Here is a 27500-nt window from a genome sequence, read left to right on the forward strand (position 1 = left end):
TGTTAACTCGCAGATTTCCAAACTGTGTCCGCCTTTTATTCTTTCCGCCCACAAAATGAGTTTAAAATGCTAAAAGTCAAAGAGAGTTCAAAGACGAAGTGAGGGACAGAAAAGATGAGCGAGTGATGGATGAAGATGAAACAAGAGACCGAGGGACAGAAAGGATGAGAGAGTGAAGGCCGAGGAGGCAGACGGGAAATACTACAAAGATCTGAATTGATTTCAAGGCCAGTGAAGATGAAAGCAGCAGGAGGTGATGTTCACTTGGGCAGGTTGTTTCATCAGTCTGTACACAGACCAACACACACACACACACACACACACACACACACAGGAGGAGATCAAGTGAGCAACACTCCCCTGAGGCAGAACTGTCATCGGGAACACTGTGAACGCATGAGCGACCACGAAGACGCACAAAAACCACCACAAACTGAACCGTGAGTTGAATTACTGGAGCGCAGTCAACATGTCAGTCATTTCATAACACACGCGTTGAGGAACGAGGGCTGAAGCGAAGAGTCCAAAGCTTCATTCACAGATTTAAAAGCAACATTCAAATGCTTTAAGCGAGTCTATTCAATTTGTTTGAATCCGATATTTCCGCAAAAGGTGCAGATGAACGAGTGCAGTGGAGAATCCAGGCGGGGCTGTTTTCACCAGTGTGTACACAGACCAACACGCCAGAGGAGGAAGATCAAGCGAGTGACTTTTCCCCCAAAGCAGAACCGTCATGTGGACACCGTGAAAGCATGGACTCACACAACACAAGCAAAACGACAAAGAGACACACGTTGACCACAAAGACTCAAAAACGAACACAAAGAGGTGAAAAGATTACCACAACGAGACCAAAAAATGACCACAAAAACACTAAAAAAATACAACCACAAGACACAAAACAACCACAGAGGGAGTCAAAGAGACAAAAACGACCACAAAAAAACTAAAAAAACAACCACAAAGAGTCAAAAATAAGACTACAAACGACCATAAAGATACTCAAAAACAACCACAAAGACACTCAAAAAGACCACAAAGAGACTTAAAAACAACCACAAAGACACTCAAAAACAACCACAAAGACACTCAAAAAGACCACAAAGAGACTTAAAAACAACCACAAAGACACTCAAAAACACTTAAAAAACGACCACAAAGAGACTAAAAATGATGACAATAAAGATTAGACTCTTTGTGGTCGTTTTGAGTCTCTTTGTGGTCTTTTTTAGTCTTTGTGGTCGTTTATTGTCTAGTTATAAAAACGACCACAAAGACTCAAAACGACCACAAAGACTCAAAACGACCACAAAGACTCAAAACGGCCGCTGCAGGCAAAATGTCCACACACGCTCAGCACAGTCAGTCCGTTGTATTCATGAAGGAGTTGTTTGGTTCTCGCAGTCACGACGTTCTCATCGCAGACGATTATAAACTAGAGTCTTGGATTACGGCCCGAAATGTGTTCTGCGAGGTCATCGTGACGTTGGAACCACCGAATCCCAATCGGCTCATCTTTGAGTTTAAAGTCAACGTTTGTGCCAAATTAAAAATAGCTGAAGAAAGTCTCCCCGGGCGTTTGGTCACAGCTGAGTTCAGAAACACAGGAATAAAAATAAATATCACAACGCAATCGTCACATGCAGCAAAGGCACAGCAACGAAGGCCAGTTTTAATGTGTGTGTGTGTGTGTGTGTGTTCCCCCCTGCAGGCTGCACAAAACAACAGAGTCCCGAAGGTTTGGGAGTAGGAGGGCCCAGAGGAGCGGCGGGGCGACGTGATTGGTCGGCGCTCAGGGAGCCGGCGATCGTCTGAATCCTGAAATACCCGCGTGGAGAGGAATCTGTGTCTGGTCTCAGGGCGAGCGGAGGGGCGCCAAAAATAACCGAGTGTGGCAGCTTGGGAAGGGAGAGGAGGGCAAACATCGACAGATGACAGTGGGGTTCGATGGTGATGATGATGATGATGATGATGATGATGATGAGGAGGAGGAGAAGAGACGTGTTTTAAATACGGAATCATGCTAGGATTTTAAGTCTACCAAATGAACAAGGTTCTCAGAGTCAATGGTTTTGGCTCGTTGGCGTTCAAACTCCCGCCGAGGCTCATGGGAATGCCGCTGGTATTTCGTATTGAATTTAAACTTGAACCCCAGAGGTTCTCCACGTGTTTTCCAGATGTTTGCAGGGGTCTTAAACTTGAGATAAAGTAGTAAAACCCCCTCCGGTGTCTCCGTTGAGGGAGTCGGGCGAAGGCTTGAGCCGGTGTCGGTTACGGCCTCGCGGTTGTTGACAATGTCATTGTCTGTTCTCGATAGACATCTTTGTGGGAAATTGTCATAATTGGTACGTGAATTCTCGAGTTCAGGCCAGAAACTTTTTTTTTTTTGGTGACGTCACATCAATCTTTTGACGACCAAATTCGGTCGACCTGAAAACATACAAACCTGGAGGTTTTGGGAAATTTAGAAAGACGTGAGTGTAACAAAACCTCTTCAGCTGCAAATACCACAGCACAGCATAACATACTGTAAGAGAGCGGGAGAGAGCGGTGCATTGTGGGTCGTGTAGATAACATACAGAGTGAAAGAGAGAGAGAGAGGTGAAACCGGTGCAAAGCTGAAGGTAAAACTGAGAATAAATGGCAGCAGGAAGCCCATGACTTTTCCGGCTGAGTGGATAAAGGCAGGCAGTGTGTGCGTGTGTGTGTGTGTGTGTGTGTGTGTGTGTGTGTGTAAGCCACGGAGGCTGAGGCTGAGTCAGGAAGGTTCAAAGTGTCTGCACGAAAAGAAAGAAAAAAGAAAATTCTCCTGAATGCGCAGAGTGCTTCTGTCACATCCAGTGCCGAGTGGGCAGGAACCAGAGGAAGGTCACTCGTACAGATAAAAAAAAGAAGGGACCCAGTACAGACCCCTTCAGACAAACTGACCAGGAAGCACATTTCTTGCTGCTGCTGCTGCATCAAAAGCATCAATCAAAAAACATCTAATTGAAGGTCTTTCACTGGCGCCTCCTCAACGCCGCCGGTTTTCAAATTATCAGCCGAACCCGACGAGACGGACGATCCGAACGTCTCCCACGCACACCCCCGCGTCCTTAATTACACCAGGTGTGACTCCGATCTACACGATGTCTTCACATCCACGGTTAATCATCTGTAGAGGATGTAGAGAAAGCCGTCCAGCAGCTGAAGACATCTGGAGATATTTCCCCCACAGATGGACCTTCCTTCCTTCGGAAGAAAAGAAGCTAATAAAAGTGTGGACCGGCTCTGCAGACTGTCCATCTGCCATGGACGACCTCGCCATCTGGTTGGATTATTACAGATCGGGAGCCACGGCGTTCAGAAACGCGGTTCGTTGGATTAATCACACAAAACAACCGGAACGACAAATACTGGTTTCTTGCTTGTTTCTACTCTTCTGCTGAACCGGGGGCGTCGTAGTAGAACCAAGGACCTGACGCTGAAACCTGTGAGCTCTCAGTCAGAAGGGTTTATGCACAAGATTCTGGGAGTTTCTGTCAGGTTTAGTTCATCAAATATTCCACAAAGACGTTCGTCGTCGTCTTATTTTAAGTTACGTAACATCTCGTACGTAAAGCCGACTTCTTATTTTACCAAAATGCTGAGCTTTTCCTGAATCTAACCAAGTGTTTTTGTTGCCTTAACCCTCTGGGTGATTAGGTTTTTTTAAATATTTGCTTTACACTTATGGCTCAGAGTGCAGGCATTAAAATAATGACCACAAAGAGACAAAATAATGACCACAAGACACAAAACAACGACAGAGGGAGATCAAGAGAGTCAAAGATGATCACAAAGAGAGTCAAAAACAATTAAAAAGAGACGAAAAAAGACAATAAAGATACTCAAAATTGACAATAAAGACTAGAATCCCTAAAAAACGACTACAAAGAGACTAAAAAACAACCGTAAACACTAGAAACGACCACAAAGACTAAAAAAGACCACAAAGAGACTCAAAAATGACGACAAGAGTAGTCTCTTTGTGGTCGTTTTGAGCCTCATGACAATGTTGCCTCATTATATAGAGCGCTGAGACTGTTCTGCAATGTTAGATGTAACACACGGGTATGTATCCATATGCAAATGCCTTGAAAAAGGTGTAAAATCGAGAAAATGACCTCAGTCCCTGAAGGGTTAAGTTCCGTGTGAAACCAAAATTAAACGTCAACGTCCGGCTGCAGGGTTGCAGCTGGCAGGACGGACCTCCTGTTGCCGTCTTGTGCTGAAGGTCCGGGTTGTATAAAGTGAACCGGAGAGGAGACACGACTTCCCCCTGAGGGCTCATCACCCGTCAGACCTGAACAGTTTTACAGCTTCTCAGTTTGTTAGCGCCGGCAGCCGACGATGGCGGCAGCGGCAGCAGCGGCGGCAGCGGCAGCAGCAGCGGCAGCGAGAGAGAAATTGTCTGACTTCACTGTTGAGCTGTCTGGATTTGTCACGGACACAATTTTAATGAAACACCTCTGATAGAAGATTCACTAACAGGGACGTGCGTTTCCTCCCGTTTTTTTTTTTTCCCCCAAACTGAGCGACTTGTTCTACTTACATACAGCTGATTATGTTCTTTTCTTTACCCTTCTTTACAGTGAGAGACCCGTTTGATTGCCCTTTACCGTCTGTTCTGGGGTTAAAGAACAAAACAACAGTGCGCATATACGTATATTTACAGCATTTCTTTCAATTAGAAATAATTCATATTGTTTTTGAAGATTTAGGGCCCTGTTGAGTTAAATGAATGTAGTTTTTGCTTGTTCAAATTATATTATTAACCTGGTTATTTTATTAAGTTCATTTACATCTGACTGGGTGGATTATTTTAATATGAACCCATTTAAATTGTTCTGTATCATCAATAATAATAATAATAATAATAATGTCATTATTTTGTATACGAGTCAGGATTGTTTTGTATTGATTCCTAAATATGATTTTTTTTTGTTCAATTAAAATAAAAAATTATAAACAATAAGACAAAGTATGAAGTAAAATCTATGTTGTCACTCAAAGAACTTCGATTGGCTACAAGACTTCTGAACACAGGTGTATTTTTTATATTTAACTACCAGCTTTCTTATTAGTTTGGCCTTTCATGGCAGAGAGGTGTCCAACAGGGATCAATACTGGGCCCCTTGCTGTTTTCTTTACACACAAAACACATTTTTCAACAGTTTTTTTGTTGTTGTTGTTGCAATGTTCATCTTTACGCTGGTGACAGCATCCTGTACGCAACAGAAAGCACTTCTTCAGATAACAGTCTGGTTTTAATTAAGGCCACTTCCATCGATCTTAAGTTTGTTCTTAACTGCCAAAAGACCAAACGTTTGGATTTCAAGCAAACACAATACTTGGTAATCTCGTAACGACCACAAAATGGGGTCTGCCTGACAAAAAATAAATAAAACGTCATTTTTATGTTTTTCAAATTATTATTGGCTTCATGATGAAAAAAAAGAAAACGTTTTGGAACAAAAAAGTAAATTTGTCACTGCAAGATTTAGGAATTAATAACAAAGGTTTCTTCAGAGTTAACTTCCTTCTCTCATCACACACACACACACACACACTCTGACTACAGTACGGTGTAATAATGAAAGGGCATGCAGAGCGGCTCAGTCGGGACTCATAAAACCAACGAGATTGTTTCTGAGTAGAGGAAGCTCTTCAGATCTCGAGACCTCAGGTGACCCTCACAGAAGAAACCCACTTGGAAACCCTGCTCTTCAGTACCCCGCACCTTGTAAATTGCAATTACAACACATATTGAAATGTCAAACAAGTGGGTGATTCACGTCGAGGCGCTCGCAGCTCTTGGGTTAAGGTTGGGGGAAGATCACAATTCAACTTTTAAAACATGTAAGTAATAAATGAAATGTGCACGTGAAGGAGCCATGGCTGTGTCTTGAAGAGAAGACCTCAGTCTCAACACAGAAGCTTTACAAATATAAGGAATATAGGATTGCTGCAGCAACAACAATCCTCGATGTCTCCATCACACCGCTCGCCCTAAACAGCTCGTGACCTTTCGGCTCATCCCCTGCCGTAAAAACCAAGTGGACGAGATCAGATCAGAAAGAGAATGAGCTCCTCGTCTCGCCGGAGCACAGATTCTGAGGAATCGTCCCCGAAATAGCAGACGAGGCGTTTAACTCTTTTATCTTGAACATGATTCATTCTAGCGGGTCCATCACGCGATCGTAGCTCACACCCGGCGGTCCGAACCTTGGCAGCTCTCGGCTGGAAAAAGACCCGGCAGGTTTAAGGGAAAGGTCACCAGACCGCCGCGCGTCACGTACATTGACACCGCACGCTCGTCTCTCCTCCTGTTCCTCTGTTCATTCTCTCTCTCTCTTCCTACCACTCTTCCTCTCCGTCCATTGAGAGGGAAAATCATTAGCGCTTCAACGCCGTGGCTCTGGTTGCCCCCCCGACGCCCCGCGAGCTGTTGTCCTGGCAAACGTAAGCAAACGAGACAGCGGCCGTCCTCGGAGGCGCCGATGAATCTGTGAACCCGTCAGAGCAGTTTGGAATATCCGTGTACTTTGTGTACTGTGTGTGTGTACACGGAAAACATTCAGACTAAAAGAGCGTTCAGACTCCCGACAGCTTTTCAAACAGCCTAATGATTTAATTCAATAACCATCAGACAGCTTAATGGTGGCATCGGGAAGCGCGAAGCGGACTCTCTCCCTCTTTTACACAAGACTCTCTTTGCTTCTTCTAAGAGATAACAACAACAACAACCACAAAAAAAAATCCTCAAGCTCCGTCTGGAGTTATTTACGTCATTGTGTGTATCCTTGAGCTCCAACAAAACGCATTTACAATACATTCTTTTCATTTAGCTGATGCTTTTATCCAGAGAGACTTACAATAAGTGCATTCAACCGGGAGTACAAACTCAGAACAACAAGAATCAGGAAAGTACAATTTCTTCAATAAAGTTAAACCACAAAAACCTCATAAACCTCAGGAAGAGACATCTGAGTGCTACTGAAGTGCTGCTGCCGCGCTGCGAGGTAAGTTACGAATTCTTGTGAGGTCCAAATCATCCAAACATCCAGATTCCATCGAGGCGTTACTGAAATGTTGCGTCCAGGAGGAATATTAAAACTGCTATAAAAGGTCAACCTCCTCATGTGCAGCTCTTCATCAAGTCATGTCTGAACTTTTGACTCTTCGTCACAGTGTTGTGCTAAAAAAAAACAAGGTGCTTTATTCCACTGCTCTATAAACTGTATTGACGTGTTGATTTAAATCATTTTCAGATGCAATATAATTATTAAAAGGCTTAAAATTGTGGTCGTATAGTTTTCAATTGTTTTTTTGTACAAAAGGCTTTATAACAAAAAAATATTACATTTGTTTATTAAATTTTAGTTGATAGATTTAATTATTTTAGAAAAAAACAGATTACATATTTTAATGTGTATTTTACATATTTAAACGTGTATTTCACATATGGTAAAGAAAACACATTAAAATATGTAAAATGCACATTACAATATGTAAAATACACATTAAAATGTGTAACATACACATTAAAATATGTCAAACACAGCTCTAATATATTTTTTCTTGGTTGTTCTTTCACATATAATGATTAAAAAATGTAAAAGATTCTCGAAGGTGATATTCAACAACACATGAATTATTTCCATATCTGTTCTCTTGTATTTAAATGACAGAGAAGAAGTAGAGTGTGTCAATGTAAACTAGAGGCTGTGCAGTGTGATGGAGACATGCATCCTGGCGTTTATGTTCAACTTTCATGAAGGGCTCAAAATGCATGACATGATGGTGTAGTGGGGTGTGTGTGTGTATATATATATATATATATATATATATATATATATATATATATATATATATATATATATATATATATATATATTGTTTATTAGCCGGAGTGATTGAACCTAAGAATACTTTCCAATCATGTGCAGAACCCCCGACATTAAAGAGAAAGTAATTTCCCGCATCGAGTGGAGAGACAGAACCGAGTGCATGGCCTCTTTGTGGAGAACCATTAGAGTCTTTCTGTGAATGCAGCTCAGCTCTGGACTCACTGCACTTCATCTCCGACTGTTTTCCTCTCTACCTTCCTCTCTCTCTCTCTCTCTCTCTCCCTCTGCACATCTACAGTCGTCCTTCAGCATCTCTGACGGTATCTTCTAATAATACCGTCAAAGAGGTTTGATCTACTAGCGGAAAAGAAATAAATAAAGTGGTTCATACAACTTTACTTCACCTCCATCTCTCCCTCCCTTTCTCTTCCCTTCCTTATCAATAATAAATCCTTTTCTCCAGCCAGCTTCTCTCTGTGGTGGAGTCTGAACGATGGGGTTTCCACTGCGGAGGAGGAAATGGTTTCCTCCTGACCGGCTTCATCCTGGAGGGCAGTGGACGAAGATTTGCCCGTCGCCATCTTGGATTACGGCATGTTGGGGTTTTTTGCAACCGGTAAACGAACGTTACCATACATCGAAAGAGAAGTAGAGTCATTTATATAGACTTCTATACAACCAGAGGAGTCACCCCCTAGTGGTCAGGAGAGAGAATGCAGCTTTAACACATAAAGCATAGACTTCTATACAACCAGAGGAGTCACCCCCTGGTGGTCAGGAGAGAGGATGCAGCTTTAACACATAAAGCATAGACTTCTATACAACCAGAGGAGTCACCCCCTGGTGGTCAGGAGAGAGGATGCAGGTTTTGGACCAAACTGCCACCTTAACCGGCTTCCATGCGACAATATTTTCCTTCTTCCTAAACGTTTCCTTCCTATTGTCTAACTGGCAATCTGAGATTCGTCCCAACTCGCGCTGACAAAACCTGGAACGCGAGCTATTATATTATATTTCTTGGCCTGAGACAAACATGGAGCTCAACCTGCTGCAGTGAAAAGCCGTTTCAGGCGTCACGAGGCCAGCCGGTGTTTGTACTCACAGCTGTGCTGGCTGCCGCCTGTTTGGACTCTTCAGTGAGAAACGTCAACATCAGCTCCACCTTCTGTTTCTCCTCCTCGCTGATGTAGTCGGTGTCTGTTGGTGGGAACACACACACACAGACACACACATATTATTATTATGATAAGAGGTGTTGGACCTGTTGGATGGGTGGAGTCCATCAGTGTCACTTTGTTGTGCTTCTGTACGTTACATCTGCAGAAAGCAGCTCACTGCGGATTCAAGCCAGTGAGCGACGACCGCTGTAATTTAAGATTTGACGACATGAGCGACAAACACACACACACACACACGCACACACACACATATACCACAGCCAAAAATGGAAATCGAGCTGGTGCAACAGAGTAGAATTATTATTAATTTTTTTGGGACACGGTCTGTTCAGAGTAATGGATTTTAATTTAATTCAGTTTAAACCCTATGGAAGCCCTTTCCCGCCACTAAAAAAAGAAGTCATAAATATGAGATTAAAAAGTCAAAAATGACCTTTTATCTCAAAATTTTGACTTTTTTTTTTGTAAAGTGGAAATGGGCTTCCATAAAACCTCCCAAAATGTAACAAATACAACAAAAAGATATTGACGATTGCTCGCCTTCTGGATTTGACAAAATTTCTGAGACACAAAACAAATGTAATATCAATATAAAAGTTGGAAAAGGCAGAAGAATTGAGAGAAAAAAATAGAAGAATTTAACTTCTCAAAAATTGATTATTCATTAAAAAAAGTAAAGATGAGTAATTTCCAAAGTTTTCAAAATGTTATCCAAAAGGCAAAAAAAAAATGTAAGAAGCTGGAGAAGTAAAATAAATTCAGTACATTTTATGGAGACGTTTTATTCCTATTAAAAAGCTGAAATTAGTTTGTCATAGACAAACATTATGAATATATTCATGTGTTTGCACATATACAACTTGACCTGGTGCAAAAATTCAAATTCAAATAAAAAAGTGCAACAGAATAAAAAGAAAAAAACACAATTGCATTAAAGTGTTGAAGTTGCAGCTGGACAGGTGAGACGCTTCCATCAGTGATCAGCAGGTAAGACGATCCGAGGAAGGATCAGAGAGAGACGCCGAGTCTGCAAATAAAGACGTCTGGGAAAACGCTCAGAGATCCCGTTTCAGCCGCAGCGCCAAATATAAACCAGGAAGACGAGAAGGCGATGCAGGAAACAGTAACTTCAATAACTAAACGCTCGTTTATTCATTTCACGAGCGGGATCAGGATCGCCCCGTCATGCTGGGCGGAGGAGCCGTGAACGAAGCCCTTCAAGTCTTTGAGCTACCAAGAGGTCCGCTGAGCTGCAGCCGGGATGGGGACGGTCGTAAAGAGCCCACTCTGCACCACTCAGCCTCCCGGGTGGAAAGCAGCGGGCGGGAACCCATGACCTCTCATCGGCTCAATGCTTTTAACCCTTCAGGGCCTTTTTCTTGATTTTACATAATTTATTAAATTCACCTTTACAAAGGCACTTGTGTAAAAGACACACACTCATGCGTTACATCAAAAATTGCAGAACAATCTCAGCTCTCTGGATAACGAGGCACCATTGTCCTACGGCACAAGTGTAAAGATAATATGGATATAGTATGACTCTAAAGCTGAAAAATTGAAGTAGATTCAGTTTTACCGCCCGGTTGTGCGCTGGGCAAAACAGCCCAGCGCACAACTGGGCGGTAAAACTAAGTTTTTGTCGAGGCGTTTTCGAAGCGGCTACGCTTTTTAAAAGTCGCGTCTGGTGTGATCGGCCCCTCAGTGTGTTTGTCGTTGGGGCAAAGGAGGGGGCGGGGCTTCAGGGCTCCGCACTAGTTTTCCTGAACTCAATTTCTGTCGTCTTTCATGTTTCTGATCGGAGCTTCGACTTCGTTTGGACGTGAATTTAAAACCACCGTCTTTCTACTTCATTCCATCCTTAATTAGAATTGTTCTTTTTCTTTAAACAGAGCCGGCGTTATTAGTCAAATAGTTCTCAGTGAATATCAAGCAGCACTTTTTTGTGCTTCTTTTCAGTCATAATTCACCAAACAGAGCTTCTGTTCTGCTGACAGCCTGCCTGCCTCCTTCCCTTCTCTCCACATTCACCCTCTCACTTGATGGCTTTCGATTTGTCTTTCCATTTACTCCTCTTATAACCCCCCTCATCCGACGGATCGCCTTTCACAGCGATGAGTGGTAGCGCCTCGGTCTGCGCTGTGATATTGGCTCGTTGGACAGTTGCCATGTTGATCTGCGGCGAGAGTTTACAATCCCTGCGCAAGATATTCAGAGGATTACGCTGCCTGGAGGCAAAAGAGGTAGATGGCTGAAACCAGACTGGAAGACTTTTCTACTGTAACTTGACAGAATAGATAGCAAGAAACAGATAATAAAATAACATTGATGGACTGCTTCTGGTGATGCCAGGAAAAGCCTTTCTGGATTCATACGGGAATCAGGAAAGCAACATCCAATTTAAACAAAATGGTGGCTTCGTAAATACAGACTGAACATTTACTGCAACTGCTGTAAAAATCTGTTCAAGCAGACATGTTTGAGTTGATCCTGAAAAAGTCTCAGGTCACTAGTTTGAAAATATTTGAGTAACAAAAACTTCTGCCGAGAGAAGATAACGCTGAAGTGTCTTGTAGCTGCATTCTCTCTTCTGACCACCAGAGGGCGATTTCTCTGGTTGTATAGAAGTCTATGCTTCATGTGTTAAAGCAATATGCATGTCATGTATGTATGTAATATTTAACAATATGGAGTCTGTGGATGTTTCCAGCTTTGTCCTCTTCTGACAGGATTGTATTTTTTGTATTCTCTGCACAAACAGAGGATCATTTATCATGCTGTCGCTCCAGAACAACAACAGAGTAAATATGTTTTAAATAAGCGTCCGTACGTAAATAGACCAAAAGACGTCACGTCACTGAAACCCTGAGCCGAGCACAAGACCAGAAACATTATGAAGAGCAAAAATAACTTCAAGGTGAAGCGTCAATCAGAGGAGACGAGAGACACATCTCCTTTCCTCTCTCCTCCTCTTTGCTCTCCTCCCTCATTTCTCTTCCATGAGAGTTTATTCTCATGAGAACATTGTTGTGATATTTGTGTCTCTATAAAAACAACTTTAACTCGTCGTCACCAAAAGTTACGTCATATTCTTTATATCAGTAAATCAAACTTATTGTGTGTGTGTGTGGTGCTAGTAGCTAGCTAACGTAGCCCACAGCAGAGATGCGCAGCGGGCTACAGAGGTCTCACTTCTATCCACTCCCACTGAGCCTCCCCACAGCGCCTCCTGCAGGCGACTATTAAAACACAGAATCCAGTAGAAAGCACTCACATGCGTGCAGGGAGAAGTGTTTGCGTTCGGCCGACCCGGCTGCTGCCGCCGCGGCTGAGGGGATCACGGGGGCCACGCCGGAGCCCAGGGGCCCCACGACCGGCCGGGCGCTGGAGGAGGAAGAGGAGGAGGAGGAAGAGGAGGTGACGGCCGCCGCGGAGCCGGAGGAGTCGGCCCCCTCGCCCAACAGGTGCTGGATGGAGTGCAGCTGGAAACAAGGGTCAGAGAGCAGGACGGAGGATGCCCGGGATACCCTGGAGGAAGAGGAGGAGGAAGAGTTGAACTCACATCAGCACAAATGAAACAGAGGATCCCCGATTACAGTTATTATGGGCGATTGTTGGTGATCTATATTCACAGATATAGAGCCCATCTGTTGAAACATCGTAATTCATCTCTAATATCTAGTTTATATTCACGTGAAAACATCTGGATTCATTCCAGTTCATCACCAACGCTACGTTTTACTAGATGACACGTGAACGCATCATGAGAACGCTGTCGTCGACCTTCAGCCAGTACTCATGTTCACTGAGCAGAGCCTGAACACACCATTATGTAACTGAAGGGAACCTCTGTTGGTTCTCCGTTAGCGGTGCTGCTAACGTTAATAGCGCTCCTTTTGGTTCTCCATTAGCGGTGCTGCTAATGTTACTAGCTCTCCTCATGTTGGTTCCGCGTTAGCGGTGCTGCTAACGTTACTAGCTCTCCTCCTGTTGGTCTAGACACTGATTGGTTGTTCACAAAGTCACATGACCAGAGATCTGAGAAACATCCATGATCACATGTTCTACTGGATATAAAACTTTATTTATACATAGTACAGTCACACTAAACTCGCAGCTCTCTGATTGGCCGAACAGAATGCTGATCAGAACCCCAACAGACCTAAATTCAAACAGGAAGTTGTTCTTGTTGTTGAGCACAGAACTGAGCACGAGAGCAACAAACAAACAAACAAACAGGTAAACACAGAGAACAACATCTCACAGGGAAACATGTTTCTTCTGGAAAAAGAAGAAATCAATAAAATCCTGTTTTTATTTCTGTTTTCACAAAATCTGAGAAAAACTCAATCTCACATAAGACGTGACGGAGAACTTTCATGTGTCTCTCTTTCCACCCTCCTCTCCTTCCTCCTCTCCTCTGTCCTCATTGACTTTTTCTCGCTCCTCCCTATCCATCCCTCTCTTCCTCCCCTTGTTCTCTCTCTCCCCCTCCATCCTTCTCTCATCTGTTCTCTCTCTCTCCCTCCTCCATCCTTCTCTCCCTCCCCCCGGCAGCATCACTCAATCTAACTTCTGTGCATCAATCTTTTTATCTCGGGGCTTTACACAAGACCCGACTCCCACTCACTCTCTCACCTCTCCGTCTCTCTCCCTTTTGTGTCTTCTGATGACTGATACCTACCTCTCTCGCTCGCCTCTCTCTTTCTCTCCCTCCCTCTGCCTCTCCCGACTCTTCTGAGCATCCCAGCAGCAGCGTTGTGGCGTCTCTGCAGGTGGGAGTACTGTGAATACTTCTGACCCCTTTACACTTCACGCTCCACTAGATTCCCCGTTTTCCTGCTCTACATTGTCCTGATCAGCTGCCGTTACTGATGAATTCACAGATGTGGATGTTTGCATTAAAATAACTGACAGTTTAGTTCACGGTGTAGAATAAACACGCGAGTAAAGAATCTACACATCAATTCTTTGATGTTTAACTCTGGTGCATTCACAGCGTTTACCAAATAAAACCATCACATTCATTGAAATAAGCCGACTTGGCTCCGAGCCCTCGTGGCTACGACGCCAACGTTTTTGCTCCGCTTTGAGCGGCCATCTTGGATCCGTTCTGGAGCCTCGAGCTGCCCCATCGTGGGTAATCCAGTCGAGGGTCCTCAGAGCAAGAGAACCGTGAAGAAGGGCTGCACGAACGTCACGGTTAACAGACGAAGAAGGAAGGATGCGGCGCGTTGGAAGCTATACGATTAAAAAGGAAACGTACAGAGAGATCGCCAATACAAGCAGAAGTTAGGTTGTTTCAGATGAAAGTGCAACTCACGGCCGGTTGAAAGATACAGATGTGTTTCACCAAATGTTCATGAGCAAACATTGTGTGAACTCAGCGTAAATGAACGTCATAAACACATAATAAAACACATTTACACGACTTTTACTACACTTTTGGGATTATATTTTTTTCCAGGACTGCAGACTTTTCTTGTGACAATATTGCAGCTAATGAGCGGGTTTTTGACCGAGGCAGAGCTCCCTCTGAGCAACGGTTGGAGACGGAGAGAATGAATCCCCCATCGACGGGCAAAGAAACTGGAAGCTTGGATCCGAACAGCAAACGGCTTCTAGTTTCAGTGTCAAGTGTTACGCAACAGAAACCTAAAAAAATCTCTTCGATCAAACCGCGGAGGAGTCAGAGAGACAGTGTGTCACAGATGCTTTAATGCACTGGAAAAATAATTAAAAAGCAAAAAAGTTCAACGAGTTTTTGGGCTAAAATCGACCAAAATTAAAGTTTGACTCAAACGAACCGTTAAAGAATAAAACCGTCAGGATCACAGGAGAGAGGTCGTCCTCGTCCGTCACGGGAGGAAAACACCGGTGACATTTTCTCTGACCTTTTCATCACAGCAGCCGCGACACTCTTCGTCTTGTCTTCACATGCTCCTCTACCTCAGCAGACCGTTTGTGTGTGTGTGTGTGTGTGTTATGGGGAAAGTGGGGTAGAAACCGTTGGTAAGCAGAGTGAGTCAGAGCGAACAAGCTGGAAAATGTCACCGTCTGTGTTTTCAAGGCCTTTGTGTGTTTGCTCTTCTTTTTTAATTACAAACCCGAGGAAAAGGGCAAAGTGTTTAGATTGACGTGGTTCATTATACGCGGAGAGAAAAGGAAAAAGACAGGAAACGCAGAGGTGAAGAAGATGATTAACAAAAGACGAAAGAAAAAAAAAACATTGGACATTCTGGGCCTCGTCTCCCAAAAGACAAAAAGGGAAATTCATCTCGTGAACCTTTTAAGCTGAAGAAGTGTTTGTGTAGTGTGTGTGTGTGTGTGAGTGATCTTAATCCCCTGTGGCAGGAGATCAGCATGAAACGCACACTGTGACCAAGAACCGAAGACAGATTCTCCCCCCTGCACAAACAAACAAACACACACACACACAAGCACACACGCCTAAAGGAGACCACTCCCTCTGGTCGCTGGGGCAGCATGTGATCAATAGTTTTGCTAATCAGTTCAACTGATTGATCGATCTTTCAGCGGTGAGTCACTCTGCCGAGTCAGCGCGATGAATAACGCCACTGGCAGGTTGAGATGTTAACCGAGCGGATTTAGACGAGTGTTCAAGCTGCATTCTCTCTCCTGACCACCAGGGGGTGACTCCTATGGTTGTATAGAAGTCTATGCTGCATGAGTTAAGGCTGCATTATCTCTAGTGACCAACAGGGGGTGACTCCTCTGGTTGTATAGAAGTCTATGCTTTACGCGTTAAAGCATAGACTTTCCCTTTTTTAAAGTCCCTGTCCCTTTAAAAAAGTAAACTAAAATAAATTCCACCGGCTTGTGACCGAGCTGACTCAGAAACTCTTAAAGTTCCTCTCGAAAGGTTCCATAAAGGTTATTAAACATAATTATGCAAACAAGGCACGTCAAGACATTTAAACACAAGTAGCAAGAAAATACTTTCTCTTTAAAAGCACTCACGGTTTAAACCTTTACGTGTCAGCCAGTAATGCAAAGAAATATTACATGAAAGGCTGGTCTTTTACTTTGTTTTTTATTTTATTTTTGGGATGGGGGTCGCTTGTGAATAGATATATAATGTAATCAATAATATCATAGGAAGCTGTTGGAACCCTAAAACAGACTGACCACCAGGGGGAGACTCCTCTGGTTGCATAGAAGTCTATGCTTCATGTGTTAAAGCTGCATTCTCTCTCCCGACCACCAGGGGCGACTCCTCTGGTTGTATAGAAGTCTGTGCTTCATGTGTTAAAGCTGCATTCTCTCTCCTGACCACCAGGGGCGACTCCTCTGGTTGTATAGAAGTCTATTGCTTGATGTGTTAAAGCTGCATTCTCTCTCCTGACCACCAGGAGGCGACTTCCCTGGTGGTATAGAAGTTTATGCTTCCTGTGTTGAAGCTGCATTCTCTCTCCTGACCACCAGGGGGCGACTCCTCTGGTTGTATAGAAGTCTATCTCTTCATAAGAGAGACATGAGGATGAAAACTACAACGTGTGAGCGTGAAACAGAAATGGACCAAAAAAGAGCAGTAAAAAGAGAAAAGAAAGAGGAGGGTCTGAGATGGGCAGAGGGTGCTGAGGAAACAAGAGTGTGTGTGTGGAGGGGGGAGGAGGGAAGATGAGGAGGAAGAGGAGCTGGGAAAACACCAGAGGAGGCAGACACACAGCGAGTGGTGAGGAGACGGGAAGCAGCTCACAGCTCGACCTCCACTACTCACACATCCAGACACACATGTGTGCGTATGTATATATATACGCACACACACACACACACACAAATACTCTTACATCTGGAGAGAAATAACTTCTCTTTTCCTTGAGCCTCGCAGAAGAGGAGGAAGATCTTACAGCTGCATGTTTCACAGATTTCTGTTGTGCATGAAAAAAAAAATTATCTATCATCCACCCACTGCTGAAGGAAAGAGAAACACGTCTGTGTGCACGGATCAGCCGGAGGAGAAAAGACACAGAGAGCAAGAGAGAGAGAGAGAGAGAAGAGAGAGAGAGCGACAGAGAGAGAGAGAGAGAGAGAGAGAGAGAGAGAGAGAGAGAGAGAGAGAGAGAGAGAGAGAGAGAGAGAGAGAGATTTAAGTGCTTGCGAGTAAAGAGAAGTGAGGCGAAGTGGACGGGATGCTGACTCCTTTGAAAATCTGATCTGGAGACTCGGGGCGTGTGCTGTGGGCGGCAGACAGCTGGGGGCCGTGATTCACAAGACAAAAAAAAGAGAAAGAAAAGAAAGCCGACACGAGAAGACGCTACAACCGAGACGAAAGGCTCCTCCGTCACGAGAGGAGTGCCGAGCGTAGAGGAAGAGAGAGAGCGACAAATCCTTTGGGAGGATACATCCCGGGTCTGTTTACGTCTTTTTCCCTGAAGAGGGGAGTTCCACGTCCACGTGAAAGCTCAAGCGAGGAATCGCGGCGGGTGGACAAGCCGCTGATAAAGTCTTCGGGGGGGTCAAGTGGCCAGTCGGGTGGTTGGACTTTCCGTTTGTGTCGGAGATGCAGAGGGTGCCACTATGGGCTAAACAGAGCGGCGAGGGGGGTCGAGAGGAAAAGGGAACGTTTCCTCCGGCTGGAATATAAAAACCCACGACAACAACAAAAAAGGATAACTATCGAAAAGCACAACTCCTCTTTTGTTTCTTTTTTTCACCTCTCTCCACTTTTCAAAACACCTGGAGTTTCTTTTTATGCGACTGAACTTCACCTCCACCCTGACACAAACCGCAGAGCAGAAGGGATTTTGTTTGTTTACAGCTTCTTTTTTTCTCTCCTGTCATGTCGCAACCTTTCTCTTTCTTTTTGGAAATATATAACTATTTTTTCACGTTTTAATCTCGTTTGCCCTCCTCTCCAGATGGCCGCCGCACTGGCAGGTGGACGCAGATGCGATTGCCTCATTCAAACATTAACTGTCGGGGGTTCGGAGGCGTAGATGAAAAAAAAAAACAGACGAGCAGAGCGTTTCATCACCGTGACGTTGTGTTTGTGCCCCGCAGCTTAAATGCAAATAAGCATTCTGCCTCAGACTCTTGGTCTTGGAGACGATAAGAGACTCATGAGCGAGGGGGCTCAAAACATTTACACCGGCATATTGGGGTTGCAGTGTAAGAGGCTTACCCTGCGCATGTAAATGGTCTGGAACAAGGTAAAAAAAGAAAGAAAAGAGTGTGCACACTCTCGTGTGTTAGTTTGTCAGGAGTCTGTTTGTGTCAAACGTGAATTACTTGATGAAAACTGAAAGGGATCCCACAGCGTGAAGGATGTGAAACACGTTTAAAAAAGTTACGAGCCGGGTGCGATAATACAGAGAAAACTACAAAACAGATCTCTGGCTGCTGATGCTCGCGCAGCCTGCTGGTTGGGCATCATGTCGTACGTTGCTGGGAGCAGTGGTTTTCCGCAGGGTGTGGTGACACTGACGGCAACCACAGCGGCGTCGCCGCCATCGTGGTGGTCCGTCATCGTCCTGTTCGTTTGTCTCCAGCTCCCCCGGCCGGACCCGGTCCGGGCTGCAGTCTGCCCGTCTCAGGATTCCTCCCGGGAGGCGGGCGGATGCGTCTGCGCCTCGGACATTCTCAGCTGCACCGCCGTGGGTCTGGACCGGGTGCCCCGAGAGATGCCCGTCTCCGTTGTCACTCTGGATCTCGGCCACAACCGGATTGCGCGGTTGGAGGACGGCGGCTTCGAGGGACTCGATCGGTTGGAGACGTTGCGGATGGCGCACAACCGGCTCGCCGCCATTCAGCCGGGGGCGTTTCGAAACGCCTCCGGGACTCTTCTCAGACACCTGGACCTGTCGTCCAATCGGCTTGGCGGTTTGAAGGAGCATTATTTCCTGGACCTTCCCGGATTGAAGGAGCTGCTGCTGTTCAACAACCACATTGTCCACGTGGAGAGCGGAGCCCTGGCTGGACTGGGCAGCCTCCACAAGGTCTACCTCAGTCATAACCGCATTACAGACTTCCCCTTCTTTTCCATCCAAGAGCACAGCCACCCTCACCTGTCCATGCTGGACCTGTCCTCAAACCACCTGTCCAAACTACCCCTGGAGGACATTACAAACTTACCCATCACCATGCAGAGAGGACTCTACCTTCACAACAACTCCCTGCTGTGCGAGTGCTCCATGTACGGACTGCTCCGGTACTGGGACCAGAGAAGATTTGCCTCGGTGACAGACTTCAGACAGGAGTACACCTGTCTGGTCTACGGTATACAGAGGGGCACCGTGCGCTTCTTTCAGCACAGCCGCTACTTTGAAAAATGCAACTTGACGAGTCAGTGGTTTAAGGATCAGGAGGGCAGCGTTTCAGTGAAGGTGGGAATGCCGCTGCTGCTGCACTGTGTGACCGCTCTCGCCGGACGGCACGTGAGCTTCCTCTGGGTGTCACCGAATCAGGAGTTTGTGGCACCGCCGGGGAACAACGGATCGTTAAAGATGTACGCCAACGGCAGCTTGGAGATCGTGGCGGCTCGTGCGGAGGACTCCGGCATCTACTGGTGCATGTCTCAGGACCGGCAGCGGCGGCGCAACGAGACGCAGGAAGTCAACGTGACCGTGGTGCTGCACCACGTCGACCCCCACGAGCCGTTCAACACCGGGTTCACCACCCTGCTGGGCTGCGTGGTGACCCTGGTGCTGGTCCTCATGTACCTGTACCTGACGCCCTGCCGCTGCCCTCCCTGCTGCCCTCACTGCTGCTGCAAGGCACCGACCCCAACCCCGGCCACGACGACTCCGAGCCAGGGAAACGAGGCCGGAGCGGGGAGCGCCCAATCCTCCATTCTCAGCCCGACTCCGCCGGCGACCACTGAGGGCCCGGGGCGCAAGGTCAGTACCAACAAGCATGTGGTGTTTCTGGAGCCGATCAGAGAGCAACAGAACGGCAGACTCAGGGCAGGGATGGGAGGACATTTGGGTCCAGGTTTACTACTAGGGGCAGAGCAGCACTCAAAGCTCCACAACCAGTCGCAGCAGAGGAAGGTGGAGACGGACTCCATCATGTTCTCAGACACCATAGCCATACCATAGCAGCGGGACCAACACAGAGACAGCGTCGGCCCCTCTCACTCACTTCTCCCTCTGCTTCTCCCACCTCTTAACCACCTTCCACTGCACTAGAACAAGACCACCTCCCATTACCCTTAGAACAAGACTACCTCTCATTACCCTTAGAACAAGACCACGTCCCATTATCCCTCGAACAAGATCACCTCCCATCACCTTGAGAACAAGACCATCTCCCATTACTCCCAAGAGCAAGACCAGAGAGAGAAAGCGAGAGGGATAGGGAGAGAGAGACACAGAGATAGAGATCCTGTGGGAGACCAGAAGGTTTGTTTGGGAGGATACATCCAACTGATCCTAGAACCAGACCACCTTCCACTGGCCCAAGAACCAGATCCCTTCCCACTGCCCCCAGCACCGGACCAGCTCCCTCTTCTCCCAGAAGCAGATCCCCCTTCCACTCCCCCCCAGCATTGGACCCCAGCACTAGACCACCTCCCACTGCCCCAAAAACCAGACCTCCTCCGACTCCTCCTAGCACCGGACTACCTACCACTGCCCTCAGCATCAGACCCTGTCTTGCACCCCGCTAACACTGGACCACTTCCCACTGCCCCCAGCACCGGATCCCCTCCCATTCCTCCCAGCACTGGACAAACACCCCCCACGCCTATCACTGGGACCACCTCCCACTTCCCCATGCACCAGACCTGAGCAAACCAGTATACCCATGCTGACTTTTAAAATGTATCTTTTCTTTGCATTAGCCTGATAAAAACAAAATAAGTTGAAGACATTGGACTTTAAATGTGTTTGTATATATTGTTGTTGTTTGCCCAGGCCTTTGCCTTCTAGGCCCCTACAGACAGCCATCAACCAATGCACTGTGATGGGACGGCCTCCGGCAGACTGACAGGGCACCAAAAAAGTTGCAGGAAAGAGAGGACAGAGACACAAGGGAGGAAGTTAAAAAAAAAGACCAAAAATAGAATGATTATGAACTCGAGGACGAGCTGCGAATACTGCCTCGAAGTCTAAGCGAGGAAACTGTGTTTGAGATGAAGTTAAAAGGACGTCAGGGATGTTTTTCCTGCCACGAGCGATAGAGCATGGACGGATGCTGTCCCTTTAAGCACGGCTTGTACCTTTAATGAACATTTGCTGCAGATGCCTTCTTGTCTCATACAGAGACATAGAGAAAATAAATACAGAATATCTTTTTGTAGAGCTTTTTAGTGTTTCCTTTTAGGGTGTTTTTGTAGTTGATTAGAGCCAAAACAAACCTGCGTAGTGTAGCTCTGTCACAATGTCAAACATTCTAGAGTATACAAGCTCGAGAAGAAGGGGAAGGATATTTTATCAAGTAAAAATAGAAACAGTTTAAAAGAAAAGGACAAGGTTTGAACTCCCCATCCTTCCTCCTCTCCCCTGGAACTTCATTAACGTCATCATCAGTCAGAACGAAGTTCGGGAAATCAAAAGGGATATAAATAAATTAAAAGCATCAGCTGAAATAATTTATGCTGCAGAAGAAGCATTATTGTTTGTTGAGTTGGAGACGAGGGGACTTTTTAATGCTCCTCTTTTTATTTCACTCTGTCTGAGTAAGTGACAAGAAGTGTGGAAATGAATCGCTGACAAAGAAAAGATTTGCCTTTGTGTGGTGAATGAACAGCAGGATTGACGGGACAATCAGGGTGGACATGTTTCTGTTGTTTATTGTCTTCTTCACTGTATTCACTGCATCTTCCTCCTCCTCTTCCTCACACTGACCCCTTTTCTCCCGCCTGTCTATACCTGTGTTAATAAACTGCTGTATCTGGACTGTCCAGGTGAACGCATGCCTTGTTATTGTGACTGGGATGTGTGAGAAAGAGAGAGAGAGCACATGTGTCTGCACAGCCACAATCTTTACACCAGGTGTGAACAAACTCAGGTGACAATTGACCCTTTGTCAAGTCCCGCCCTAAAGCACAGACTGGCCAATCACAGCGTAGCATTCGCCAGCTCTGACCAGAGTCCAACAAATGTCCTGCTCTCCACGTCAGGCCGGTTTGGAGCTCGTCGTGGTTACTTAGCGTCTCTATGCTATGCTGGCTTTATGGTTCACTTGCAAGCTATAATATACATATTCATATATTAGAATATTGATATAAAATGGCCAATGCTGTTTATTTTCCACATGTACTTAGATTGCATGTATAATAACAAATGTAATGGTCAATTTGCATACAAAAAAAGGAAAAATATAAATTGATCAACCTTGGGGCGGTTGCATCATCGTATATTCACACATCATGCACCATGTACATGTGTATACTGATGAGTACCCTTCAGTTGCTGACAATTAATTCTAGAGACTTCTAAAAGTAAAGACAATTACAGTAAATATACGTTCTTTCTTTATATAATAATATTGTTTGCAATATAAATACGACGCAGCAGCTCAGACCCATCGTGTAACATGAGATCATCCTTTTGACTCCCATGTGTTTGCTTCATAACAGCAACACCTCCCTGTATGGTCGTTTCACTGCCACTGTCACCACCATTAGATGTTGTTTGCATTCGTCGGTAATGAGACTCAACCCGATGTACTTCTGGTGATCGAACATCATCACAGAGCAACACAGATTCGCTTTCCAGTCATTTGTTAGCAGCTCAAAGCTCAGAGAGAGAGAGACAGAGAGAGAGGAGGGTATTAAAAAGGAGAAAACCCATTTAAATGTGTGTGTGTGTGTTGTACACTAGAATGTGAAACAGGCTGTAAGACTGGAGGAAATGTGTTTACTCGCTGCTGTAATTGAGTCTGTGTATTAAAAAAAACAACTATGGGCGGATAAAAAACAGAGTTCATACGGTCATGAAAAACCTGGAAAACACATGGAATATTAAAATGGTTAGTTCATTTACGCTGAGTTTGAATTGATGAATCTGCTTTCAAAAGAAAGAGGGTCAAAATATAAGCAGGCATACACACAGGCATCTAAATGTTTATTCTTTTAATCAAACTATTGTCTTTCATTCAGTCATATAAGGTATACTGTATGCTTTGAATCCTCATTGTTCGTTTAAATACTACGTTTTATCACTTTTTACTGTTTACACACAGATTTCACACAATGTTTAATAATGGACATTTGGTTAAAAGTCATAAAAATTTGGTTTAAAGTCATGGAAATCCATTCCCGTCTTTCTTTCTTTCTTTCTTTCTCGTCTGTATTCTCAAAACTAAAGACACGAGTCTACTCGTTTACCGCTCTGATGTTGCGTGAGGAGGCCGAATAAAGCGGTAAAATAGTCGGTAAGTATGCACACAGATTACTAACACACACACACAGAAGGACATCATTAATCTCCCCTGGTTATTTCCTGTTTCCTTTCACGCTATTATTCAAATCAACACGATACCACCGAACATCCCATAAGATCCCCAGCAACCATAAATAACCGCGGAGGAGGTGAAGTCACATCCTGGAGGGATTTTTTCACACTTTATTTAAAAAAAAAAAAAAAGAAGCTTGACTCGCATCAGTCAAATGATTTACTGACACTGAAGAAGAAGAAACGGAGACTGGAGATTCACACCGGAGATCACTCTGCTGATGGTGTGAATGTGAGAGAATGCAGCTTTAACACATGAAGCTTAGACTTCTATACAACCAGAGGAGTCGCCCCCTGGTGGTCAATAGAGAGAATGCAGCTTTAACACATGAAGCACAGACTTCTAAACAACCCAGAACTTGGTGGTCAGTAGAGACACTTGGAATGAATACTTTGAGTGAAGAATTCTTGAATTACATAAACATTACAATCAAAAAACTCAAATATCTGGATATGAATTTAGAGTTTTAAAACTTTTTTGCACTATTTAAAAAAAAATTCCCCTCAAATTGTAGGAGTTTCAAATCAGATTTTTATGACGTGCAAATTGAAAGTGCATGTAAAAACATGTGGATGAAGACATACCTCATGAGTGTCTCATTAACATGGTTCTTATATTGCTCTCATACATTCATTTGCAGACATTTGCCCTGTTTGATTTCACTGCTGATGTCATCTCTTCCCTCAACCAAGGTTACGGACAATCAGGATGAAACATTGCGAGTGCTTTGTGGATATTAGATATAACGTCTGTGACTTTGTGAACCCGACAAGGCGACCTTCAGGTCACACTGCGATCGGTCGGCTGTGCCGAAGTGAGAAAGTCCCCTCGGTTTGAACTTCCCCCTTTTCCCATTTTTATTCCCAAGTCACTTTCTCCTGGAGGTCAGCACCGTGACGGACAGTCCGTCCTCGTCCTGGAAGCGGAGCTTCTCGCCAGAGCCGAAAGGGTTAATGTGAGGTGAGGAGTAAAAGGGGATGTTCTCACTGTGATGCACTTATATGAAATGGCGGGCATGGGTCCATTAAATATTTAAGAGGTCTTCCCTCTTGCTTAGCTTCCACTGCAAAAACACGTCAACATTTTGGTTGGAGCTTGTAAAACCACGAGTACACAACTCTGCCATCGGAGATGAGACATATATATGAGGGGGAACAAAAACAACTGCAGGGAAAGTGGAGCGCAAATGCCAATTACAATACTTATATGTATTATTTATCTGGTAATGCCACATTAATACATTCAGTTTCTTTTATAAGATCCCATGAATGTGGTTATTAAAGAGTTGATGTACTCTAAAAGTACAAGAAATGAGCTTGTTACTTTGTGAATTATTTGTTCCCAAAAGTTCTTGTTCCATATCACTCGGCACATTTTGTCATGCGCCACGGCCGACTTGTTCAACATCATTATCTTCAAACGAGCTAGCTATCGTCTTAAAATGCTGAAATGTTGAATTGGGAAGGTTAGAGGGCGGGGGGAAGGGGTTAAAATTAATGATGTTCTTTCCTCCACGTGTCCAGAGCGCTACACTCACTCGCCACTCTTTTGTCATTTGCACATATCCATTTGAGCCCACGTTACAACAATACAAAAAGTGTACATCAGGGAACTGTTTTAGGGCCACTGCGGTTCTAATTTCACGTTAATAATAATGTGTAAAACACCTTTTTAATGAGGACGATATAAGTTTGTACGGACACATCTTGCTGCGATCTACTGTGATGTTAAAAGTCGTCTGTATGAATGCGTTTGAAGTCATTTAGTTTCTAAAGACTCGCCTGAACTGTGTTTTTTCTTAAAGTGTCGATATGAAAATCCTTATTTTCATCATTTTAAAACCACTTGATGACTATGTTTTCAACATAGAAGTCTCTCTCTCTCTCTCTCTCTCTCTCTCTCTCTCTCTCTCTCTCTCTCTCTCTCTCTCTCTCTCTCTCTCTCTCTCTCTCTCTCTCTCTCTCTCTCTCTCTCTCCTTCTCCCTCTCCTTCTCCCTCTCTCTCTCCCTCTCTCTCTCCCTCTCTCTCTCCCTCTCCATCTCCCTCCCCACTGTAGCTTCTTCTCAGCCGTTGGCTATATGCAAAGTCCGTGCCAATATTCAGGTGTTACAACGAGCTGATCCTCATCTCAGAAACTCATGCTACGTATAAAAGGCACAGTTGATCTCCACTTCATCGGGCGACATCCAACCGATATGGATAGATGTTCAAACAATGCAATCAGGAAGCAGTTAACTCCGTCTGTAATCACTGAGCGCTGGACTGGACTGTGGGGATGTTAATACTCTGGTCTTGAGATGTATTACTCAGGTGGTTGATGTTCTTGCCTATGCATTTTCATAAATCCGGTACGATTTAGACAGCAGTGATTTAAAATCCTGTAGAGAAACTTGACATGCAGCACAGGACGGAGACGATGTGGTCCGTGACTGCGCCGCAACAAACCCTTCCAACATCCATTAAGAAGAAATCCCCTCTGATGCTCCTGTTCCGCCCTCTCATTCTCCACTAAAACGTATCGCATCATTTATTCATGGAGACCACAGAGTAAATACAAGTCTCTCTGTCGCTCCCACTAAACTAAATAACTACTGGAAAAGGCAAGATGCTGTGTGTACTGTTCATGTTGTTAGCAGGTAAATCATTTATGGTTCTCAACTTTTGGGAAACCAGGTGGAGAAGAGATACATCCTGATGGAAAGGTGTGTTTGACAGCTATTAGTCAGTTAATAGTTCAAAGACTGTTCCCGTTTTTCCATAATAACAGCAAGTTACCGCTGAAAGCAGCAATAACGAATGTAAATGATGCATTTCAGCAACACATTCTTTAAAATACGACCAAAATAAAGCCTCATGCACGGTGCTATGACTCAGCCGTGTTGCTATTCAACAGCCAGACGAGTTCAAAAAGAGCAAACGCTGCACGACTGAACCACATCAACAAGACCGCGCACGTCTAAACAAAGTCTCATCCAATTCTCTGGCATCAACAACAACAAAAAGCTCTGTGTGCAAAAAGTTTATTTTTGGCTCAACTGTTTTTGTCACTATTCATACGAACAATGAACGCAAAACTCTCGATGTACGGACAACTATCACCGGATGATCTGGATCCTAGAGGAAACCCAAAGGAGCAATATAGCACAAACCAGCTGTTAGCGCTCAATTATCCTGGAAACAGGAGTTTAGTCGGGTGGTGCAAGAGGACGAAACTCCAGTTTAATTTACTTGAATGAAGATTAAATGTGATAATTAACGTTTTTTATTTGAATAGAGAAACCCAATAACATGAAAACATGCACGATCGTGCATATTTAGATTTAGCAAAAGTGTAATTTAACTGTTTCATTAAGTCTCAAATGGCCTGTGAGGACAGACGTATTACATCATTACATCGCAAAATCCTTTTTGTCTTTTAAAATATTAAAACTAATTTAAAAACAGGGTTGCTTAAATGTTTCATCCAGTTATTTCCCGTGGAAAAGCCCGGCAGGCTGCAGTAAATCAAATAAACGTCACATTGGTAAACAACGTAATTACATCAAGTCGTATTAATGAGAGTCGATGTGATCGGGCCCCAGTGTTCATTTATTTAGCATGTTAGCTTGTTGTTTTTTTGGCTCCATCTGTGCATCAGAGCTGCTGCTGCGACATTTATGACAGCGAAGGTCAGTTTGTCCCATTTTGCTGCAATAAAACTGATTAAAGTGAGATGAACGGATTGAAAACTTTATCTCAGTCGATCAAATATGTCGACAGAGTTTTCCTTTGGGGACAATTTGCAGTTGAAAAAAGGTAATAAATCGCATCATATCACAATACTCAATATATCACAGTATTGTGATAATATCATAATATTGTATCGTGACCTAAGTAGCGCAATAGTATTGTAGCGTACAAATCATGATCATATTGTATCGTGACTTAAGATACAATATTATCACGATACATAAGTATCTGACTTAAGTATCACGATAATATTGTATAGTTGCATAAGTATTGTCACGTAAGTATTGTGACAATATCGTAT

The 27500-nt window shown here is 44.4% G+C and overlaps 2 protein-coding genes across 2 annotated transcripts in view; one reads left to right on the forward strand and one right to left on the reverse strand.

Annotated features, from left to right (window-relative positions):
• Window positions 1-27500, reverse strand: part of LOC137796457 (E3 ubiquitin-protein ligase RNF123) — a 70758-nt gene that overhangs the window by 4647 nt on the left and 38611 nt on the right. Inside the window, exons 37-38 of the mRNA XM_068594394.1 lie at window positions 12324-12577; window positions 8974-9068 (exon numbers count right to left, since the gene is read on the reverse strand). Of these exons, the coding sequence (XP_068450495.1) occupies window positions 8974-9068; window positions 12324-12577 (349 nt within the window). The remainder of the gene's footprint in view (window positions 1-8973; window positions 9069-12323; window positions 12578-27500) is intronic.
• amigo3 (adhesion molecule with Ig-like domain 3) lies at window positions 17184-22137 on the forward strand. Its single transcript, XM_068593384.1, has one exon. The coding sequence runs from the start codon at window positions 18445-18447 to the stop codon at window positions 20107-20109; it is 1665 nt and encodes a 554-aa protein (XP_068449485.1). The 5' UTR covers window positions 17184-18444; the 3' UTR covers window positions 20110-22137.

The sequence above is a fragment of the Clinocottus analis genome, unplaced genomic scaffold, assembly GCF_023055335.1.
Source record: "Clinocottus analis isolate CAN_PGR_092001 unplaced genomic scaffold, fCliAna1.0.p SCAF_3, whole genome shotgun sequence".
NCBI lineage: Eukaryota > Metazoa > Chordata > Actinopteri > Perciformes > Cottidae > Clinocottus > Clinocottus analis.